This window comes from Juglans regia, chromosome 8 (genome assembly GCF_001411555.2).
Source record: "Juglans regia cultivar Chandler chromosome 8, Walnut 2.0, whole genome shotgun sequence".
Lineage (NCBI taxonomy): Eukaryota > Viridiplantae > Streptophyta > Magnoliopsida > Fagales > Juglandaceae > Juglans > Juglans regia.
This window is the reverse complement of record NC_049908.1, coordinates 13,938,451-13,947,223: the sequence shown is the minus strand read 5'-3', so window position 1 is coordinate 13,947,223 and position 8,773 is coordinate 13,938,451. Positions and strand designations below refer to the sequence as shown.

The window sequence follows — 8,773 nt, the reverse complement described above, 5'->3', positions numbered from 1 at the left end:
ACTCCAATGAAGAATACTAGTTTTATTCTTTTTGTTTTCAATTTCATTATGAACTAATTTTATTTTCTAGAGTTTTAATCTAGTCTAGCATTGCACACACAATTTAAATTTAAGTTATTGTATTTTCAATATTTCCATGATTGAGTGTTTATTCCTTGTTCTTAATGCTTGCAATTTTCTAGCTAATTATTGTTCGATCTATTGAATCGCAATGAGACCGAGAGGTGATTTGTGATTAAAGCTCTAGAATTAATCATCATGAGTTGAGCAAAAGTAGAGATACTTTACTGCGATTTGTGGGATTTTCAAGAAAATCCAAAAAACTTAATGAGTCTTCAATTTATTAAATTCACATTGAGATATGGAGTTATTAATTGGATATATTTTTAGTATTGTTCGAGAGAAAATAATGAATAGTGAAGAGATTTTTATCATCAATTTGGAATAATTGGAATTCTATAACAAGGAAGAGTAAATTGTGTTGTATTTGATGGGTGAAATAAAAAACTCTAGATCTATTCTTATTGTCTTTAAAATCTTAGTTTTAATGATATTTTCTTCAGTTTAATTTAGATAATATATTCTTCAAATTTTGATTTTCCAATTAGTAATTAATTTAGTAAATTTCAGTACTCAATAGCACAATTAATCCTTGTTGGTTTGACATCTTGTTTCTTTAAAAATACTTTACTACTTTTTATGATTCTATGCACTGTAGATATGTTCACCACAACAATTTGCATGGGGAGTGGGCCGGAGGGCTTCTTACACAAGTTATGGAAGCTGAAAAGACTAAAATGAAGGTTGAGTGTTGGTCTTTTCTACCGAACACGATATATAAAAATTAGCCCAAGATATTTCCTCTAGGTGGAGTGTAGAATAGAAAGAGTGGGGTGGCCTTGTAGCCCTTCACTACAAGTACCCTTTTGGCCCTCTTGAGCAAATCCAATCAGCCATGTGAGGGTGCAATTACTTAGCAAATAAGCAATGCTCAATTTTGGGTTTTAAGGGGGTTTGTGTTGTTATCAAACCCAAATCTAATTTATCTTGGTCCAATAAAATATCCAAGGTCAAAATTTTTTGATAATGATGTCATAACATAAATTTAAAGGATTAATAGCAAGTGGAAGAAATTTAATCAAGTGATTAAAGACAATGCTAGAAACCAATTCAGTTAGGATTTGAAGGTCAACTTTAGGGTTTGGATAAAATCATTTAGGATTTTGGTTTCAACCATGCTTTTGGGTTCTCAGTTGGATTCCAACCATATTGGGTTTTACTAGGGTGTAAATCTGCTTTGGTTTGGTACAATTTGATTGGTCGAATGGAATAGGATTTTTGCTTAGGTGGCACGATCGCACACCTTGCATCCTTTAAATCCATCAAATGTTCCTCATGTTGCCAAGTGCCTAATACTATTCACTATATGGGGATAAGATCTTGCTAAGTATCCAAATAAAACTTCTCTAACCTAATTTGGACATTACACATGGTGATTTTGAAAACAATGCACTTGGTGCACTTATCGATGTTACAATTCACTCTAAAAAGGTGCATGATAAACTTAGTACTGAAAAATCCTAAATATTCATATTAATCTACAGTGAAATTTTTTTTTATCGAAATTCAACCTCAAAGTGCCCTTAAAAATAATTTCATAGTTTGGAACAAGCGTTTCGTCCAAAAATATGAAAATGAACTTATTGCGCTATAAAATCCTAAATGATCAACTAAGTCTAATGGCGTAAACCATAATGGATTTTGACACTTCTAACTACCTGAAATAATTAAAATCACACTTCTGGTATCATAGTGAGTGATAACATTGACGATGTTGTCAGACTAAAACTTATGCGATTGGTCAATTCGTGAAATCTTTTGGAGTTTTCACAAGGTTCCTAAAGCAATAGAAATTCCACTAGTGAATTATTAGCAGACTGTTACATAGGTACTCTATCATGTCTAACGCCCATTCTGGTGCTCCAGGCCTTACCTCTATGATTTCGATCCCCACGGCGGGTACCTGCATTGTTCTAACGACCGTCTGTACTGGTAAGGAGAAGTCCTCCTGTCCCGAGCATGTTCTTGCTAGCTTGTCAACCTTCTAGTTCTCTCCCATTGGCACCGATTGGATACGAAAATACTGGAAACAATTGCATTTTTATATTTCTTCTGTTCCACACCCTTCGCGAAGAACTCTCCTAATACCTGGTTGAAGATTAAATGGGAGTTGGCTCTCACTTCAACTTCTGTGGCCCCCAACATTTCAACTTCTGAAATATCAGCCAGCAATGCTTCATATTCTGCTTTGTAGTTAGTAGTTTTGAAAGCGAGTTTAATCGCATAGTTGTGTTCTTCCCTAAAGTCCGTAGTGATATGCACCATGACTCCTCCTCCAACACGGCAAAACGAGCGTCAACGAAAACCTATCAAGGCTTTCTTGTAGGTGCATCTCGGACTTCCTTAGGGAAGTTAGTGAATTTGGTTATGAAGTCGGCCAAGATCTGCCCCTTTATAGCATTCCTGAATGGGGAATCATCCCCAATGACAGGAATATCGCAGTAGATCTTCATGAGCGAGAGTGGGCTCACATATAGTTGGTGTATTCTTGGCTCCGAGAACATGAGGAAGAAGTTTGGACCGACGCCCTCTTGACCAAGGCCAATGTCTACTGCTTTCTAGTGGTGTTGGATCGGTCTCTTGTGACGGGCCACTATTTCTTTTGGGAGCCCCTGCTCCTTGTGGCTTGAAAAGGCCCTCCGATACCTTGTTGGGGGCAGGGGAAGAAGAGGCCTCGTTAGGAGGACGAGGAGGCCACCCCAATTGGGAGGATCTTGAGGCTGACCTGAACATCACTTCTACCCTACCGAGCAACCGAGAAATGCTTACTGGTCTCAACAATGACGTCGCAGAGTTAGAGGCGTTGTTCCCATAGGCCTTGCAACACTTGACACCAAGCTTGCCCACGAAGCCCGCTATTGTGGGGCATTTTGTGGTGATTGATTAAGTCCCAACCGCACTGGGCACTACCAGCAAGGGGGAATTGATGATTCCCGAGGATCCTTCTTGCCAAATGGAGGGGACCTTTTGTAGTGTGTTGATGACAATTCAAGCCTTCCGGGCCTTAGCCATGCCATAAGCTTTTACGGTTAGGTGCCTCCCAAAACCGCTACTCCAAGGGCTTTTCTCTCGTGAAGACATCGTAATGCCAAGTGAGGATGGGTCTTTAACTTCCTCTTCATCAACCAAGGAGTCTGTTAAGCAAGATGCCTCCCCAACCACCACCTTCGAGGAGGTTTCATCACAAGTCGATTCTGAGCACGTTAGCCCTCCTTCGTAGTCGAGGGGTGAGGTGGTCAACAAGCTAGCTCTCGAAGGACCCTCGACGTTGCAATCGTCCGATGCCCACAACCCTTTTTCTAATGGGCCACTAAGTGACTCAGCATCTCGGGGTGGTGAGGACTATTCCACGTCTCACGCATCGAAGCTGAGGTTCAATGGAGCAAGGGCCAATGTCACAAGGAAGGTGGCCAATTTACTTAAGAGCATCCTAGGAGAGGTGGCTGATTTACTTAAGCGCATCCTAATTGAGGTGGCCAATTGGGACAAGAGCATGCTTTCTACAGTAGGACGTTTGCTTCCCCTTCAATTTGTAGTAGTAGTTCTTGTTGTTTTTGTTGTCTAACAAGTTTAACTTGGTAGGGATTTGATTTCCTTGCAGTCTAGGTTGTGGATGGTCGAGTTGAGGTGGAGGACGAGGTTTGTTCCTTGTGTAGTCTTGGAGAGCGGGATTCTGCAAAATGTTCAAGCTTAGGGGTGCAATGGAGCATAACAGTAAGGCCTTCCCCAAAGTTAAGGCCTGGAATTTGTCCTTGGTAGAGATCATGGATCACCTCAGTAAGGAAGGGTCCGACTTCCAAAAGGGCATGGAGGAGCTGAGGCAAGAGGTGCCTCGCCACTAATCCAAAGCTAGGGCTACCGAAGAGCAGACTGGGGACGAGTCCCACTCGCAATTCAAGAAGGATTTGTATGTGGAGCTAGGCGAGTTGCACTCGCAATTCAAGATGGAGATGGCGAGGGGACTAGGGATGACCTCACCCTTGCCAATAGGGAACTCAACAAGCTCGCTTCTTAGTTAGCGGCGGCGGAGCAGTTTAGTAATTAAGCTTGGAGCCTCGAGTACACCCGAGGATTGAAGTAGATGAGGGGGCATATGGAGCCGAACCCTTAAGACAATTCCAAGAGCTTGGACTTGGCCCTATTTGCTCCTAATCAGGAAGATCTCAAATCCCTTAATTCACTTGACCTGGATTTAAGCCCTAGAGCCTTCCTTGAACCGCACCTCACCCTTGAGTGTAGATATTTTCCTTTTTATATGTAGTTTTTATGTCTTTCATCCATCTCAAATTTTGTACTTGGTGACATTGAATGTATAATAAATGTGATTCTTGGCATCCAGCATTTCTACCTCTGCACTTGTTTTTGGTAGTTTACATGTCTTTAATACCAACCTGACTTACGACTCGTTTAGCCTTATCCCCTGTGGTGTGTCTCTCAAATGTGTGCTTCCCACCCACTATGGCTTGATGCAGTTGGGGGTCCTCGAACCAACCCATCATAAATGCTGGACATATGTTAGACAGCTAGGCAGGAGATGGACTCAACCGCGCTGGGTGGTTATAGAAACCAGGACACTTTGAAGAGGTGTTCCATCATGTGATCGCTAGGGTGCGAGCGTGGAGCACTGACTTCGATAGCCTGGGGAGATGGATTCGACCGCTCTGGGTGGCGAGGAGAAACTAGGACACTTGAGAGAGGTGTTCCCTACTATAGTCGCCGACGTGCTAACATCGACTTAGATAGTAACTCGGGAGATGGACTCGACCGCAGTCAGTGGCGAGGGAGACCGGGACACTTAAGAAAGGTGTTCCCTCCAATGATTGCCAGGGTGTGAGCATGGAGCATTGGCTTAGATAGCCAGTCAGGAGTTGGATTCGATCGCTCTATGTAGTGAGGACGGACTCGGAAACTTGGGAGAGGTGTTCCCTCCTATGATCGTTGTTCGCATAAAAATATCTGCAAGTGCATAGAATCGTAACAAGTAGTAAAGTGTTTTAAAGAAAACGGATGTCGAACCCACAAGGAATAATTATGCTAATGAGTATTGAAATTTACTAAATTAATTACTATTTGAAAAATCAAAATTTGAAGAATAGGTTATCTAAATTAAACTGAAGAAAATAGCATTAGAATTAAGATTTTAAAGTTAATAAGAATAGATCTAGAGCGTTTGATTTGACCTAGCAAATCCCACACAATTTAATCTTCTTTGTTATTGAATACCAATTTTTCCAAGTTGATGGTAAAAATTTCTTAACTATTCAATATTTTCTCTTGAACAATACTAAAAATATCTCCAATTAATAACTCCATATCTCTATATGAATTCAACTAATTGGAGACTCATTAAGTTCCTTGGATTTTTCATGAAAATCACACTAATCGTGATAAAGTATCTCTACTTTTGCTCAACTAATGGTGCTTAATTCTAGAACTTTAATCACAAATCACCTCTCAGTCTCATTGAGATTCAATAGATTGAACTATAATTAGCTAGAAAATCGTAAGCATTAAGGACAAGGAATAAACACTCAATCATAGAAACATTAAAATACAATAACTTAGAATATAAATTGTGTTCAAAGCTAGAATACATCAAAGATCTAGAAAATAAAATTGGCTTATAATGAAATTGAAAACAAAAGGAATAAACTTAGTGTTCTTCATTGCAGTCGGTTGATGAAGCATGCGGCTCTCGCATCTGGCCTCCAGATCCGCCTCCTCGAAAGAAATTTAAAGAATAATCTCTAGAATATTTTTTACTCTCCAACTCAGACTCTCTTCTTTCTCTCATCCCACAAGCCAGGATTAAATAGATTTCTAAACCTTAAATGTTGAAACAAGATAAATGCAACTACAATCTAGTCTAAAAATCTGGAAAAAAAAATAGTTTCTAAAAATAAATGCTAACATAAAAGAAGATTATCTCAAGAATAACAGGATTATCTAAAATGGAAGATTCAATTATATGCGACTTGAATTGCGGAGCTCGGGAGGATTTCAACGGGTAGATATCGTGTGCGCTGAATATAACTTGTCTCCTTGGCCAATGGCCGAGATATAAGGTTCCTGACTGAAAAGAAAGACCCCTCTTGCCAACCTACCGAGTGGTAAAGTTGCTCGCCTTTGGTAGTTGCTGCCCACGATGTCGTTTAGGTTGGTTGCTTAAGTTGGTCATTTAGGCTGGTCGCCCGGAGCCTGGTCGCCAAGTTGCCTCACCCAATAGGTAAGTATCTCGCTCATCGCCTAACACTTGTTGGCATTTGTCGGTGTGGATTCGTAGTCTCTTATTTTGTACCAAAATGCTCTCATTTTGCACTGAATCTTCTTATTCCTTCAAATACAAGAAAATTAAGAAATATATATATAAATAAAATAAAATCAATAGTATTAAAGGAAAAATGACATTTTTCATAAATAAAAGAGTAATAAAAATCACACTTATCAAATACTCTCAAACTTAATCTTTGCACGCCCTCCAACAAAGAATAAAAGAAAGACAATTAAAACAAGCATTGGTTTTATTCATAAAATTTATAGCCTCAAAGATTATCTAAAGTCTATAATTTAAAGGAATCATTCACGATCAATCAAGTCCCAAAAGTTAATTCAAAACTCAATTTCACCACATTATCCATCCCACATTCATGCATATCCATCATTTTCACTTCATCATTAGCTCCCTAAATAGTTTTATGCAAACAAGAAAATAAATAATGCATCTCTAAACGCTCCATAGGCTTGCTTTTCAAATCACTATCCACTGATGCAGAATAGAAACTTATCACCAGGGATCAATAGGTCTCTATTAAGCTTGTAATGTAAGGCTAGGGTGAGGGCTACAATGGAAAGGTAGGATTAAAACAAAGCAAGAGAACATAAGTTTGAACATCAAGAGAATAAATAGAGCATTCTCACTTCTAACACAAACATCTCTTCTCAATCCTAGTGAATCTCTCAACATACCTTTCTTTATTGTACTTTTAAGTATCTTTCTCTTTAGCCCTCTATTTAGCAGGTCGAAATTTTTTTTTCTTTCTCTTTTTGGAAATATTGAAAATAACTTTTCGACTGCCTTTTTGTATGACTCACGCGACATTTTCTTGTTGACCACACAATAGACAAGTTGACTCTTCACACCCCCAAACTTATAATTTTGAAAATATTGCTATAATTAACTTTACTTGTAGACCTTCTACCTCTCTTGCCTTTCATCCTATTGTGAGTCTATGACTTTATGTAAACTTAGTTCTTTTAAAAGGTGCGAAAATTAGTGTTTAAGTTCATATAAGGTTGGGAATATGAGATTTACAATAAAGAAAAATATAAGGCCAAAATATAATTCAATAAAGCTCAAAGGGGTGGCTAGGGATAACGATAATAAACAGGTATGCTTGAAAGACTCAATCAGTCCAAAGAATGCCGTAATCATTTCTCCAATAATATTATGTTTAGGATTTTGCCACAAGTGCAATCAAACAAGTTCTAGAGTAAGTTTAGACCATACAAATTAACAAATTCACATAACATTTCTCTGGATATGTAAAACGATTAATGATCATTATAAGCATTCATTGAACATAAAATATATCAAATTAAGCAAGATCAAGTAAAGAATTAACAACTACACTTAAGCAATGAGAATTTTTCCTAAAATAATTCATTTCAATCATATTCTTATCATAGGTTTTTTACTCATCAAACCATACTGTTGTTATTATTATTATTATTATTATTATTATTATTATTGTTGTTGTTGTTGTTGTTGTTGTTGTTGTTGTTGTTGTTGTTGTTATTATTATTATTATATTTTTTAAATAAAATAATACTCTTTCCCCCAAAATTTAAGTATTACATTGTCCTCAATGGAAAAAAGGAAGAAAAACCAAAGCAAAGAATGAGTGAAAGTAGGAGATGCTCCCCTCATTTTTTTTTTCAGTTATGCTAATTCAATATTTTCCTTGAAGGTGCAACCATGTACTCTTTAGAGATCCCCTCGCCTCTTCATTCTTGTAAGAATGAAAACAAAAGACTAATATTAAGCAAAAATAAAATAAAATAAAAAACTTGGGTTGCCTCCAAAACGAGTCACCACAAGCGGTCCTGAGTTAAATAATAAAATTTCTGCCCGACTTCGAATTCCATTCTCAAAATATGCTTGTCATGCCATCTTTTAGTTTTATCTTTGTAAATCTGAGCATTCTCATAAGCATCATTGCGAAACTCATACATCTCATTGATCTGCAGTATTCTCTTCTCTCCAGCCTCTCGTAAATCAAAGTTCAATGTTCTCATTGCCCAATAGGCTCTGTGTTCTAGCTCCACTGGTAGATGAAATGCCTTTTAATAAATGAGCCAATAAGGCGACATCTCAATCGGTGTTTTGAATGTGGTCTGATAGGCCCATAGTGCATCATCTAACATTCTCACCCAGTCTTTCCGAGAGACACCCACAGTCTTCTCCAGTATGCGCTTCAGCTCCCAATTAGACACCTCAACCTGGCCGCTCGTTTGAGGATGGTATGGTGTCACCACGTGATGGGTAACTCCATACTTAGTCAGTAGTGCATCAAATTGACGATTGCAAAAATGCTTCCCGCCATCACTGATTATTGTCATTGGAGTGTTGAATCTGGAAAAGATGTTCATTTGT

General features: G+C 38.3%; 1 protein-coding gene across 1 annotated transcript in view; it reads right to left on the bottom strand.

The window, feature by feature from the left end:
• Positions 1 to 3,108: 3,108 nt before the first annotated feature.
• The window catches only part of LOC109018449 (ent-copalyl diphosphate synthase, chloroplastic-like), an 18,694-nt gene continuing 13,029 nt past the window's right edge, over positions 3,109 to 8,773 (bottom strand). Inside the window, exons 11-12 of the mRNA XM_035692773.1 lie at positions 8,551 to 8,752; positions 3,109 to 3,462 (exon numbers count right to left, since the gene is read on the bottom strand). Of these exons, the coding sequence (XP_035548666.1) occupies positions 3,109 to 3,462; positions 8,551 to 8,752 (556 nt within the window). The remainder of the gene's footprint in view (positions 3,463 to 8,550; positions 8,753 to 8,773) is intronic.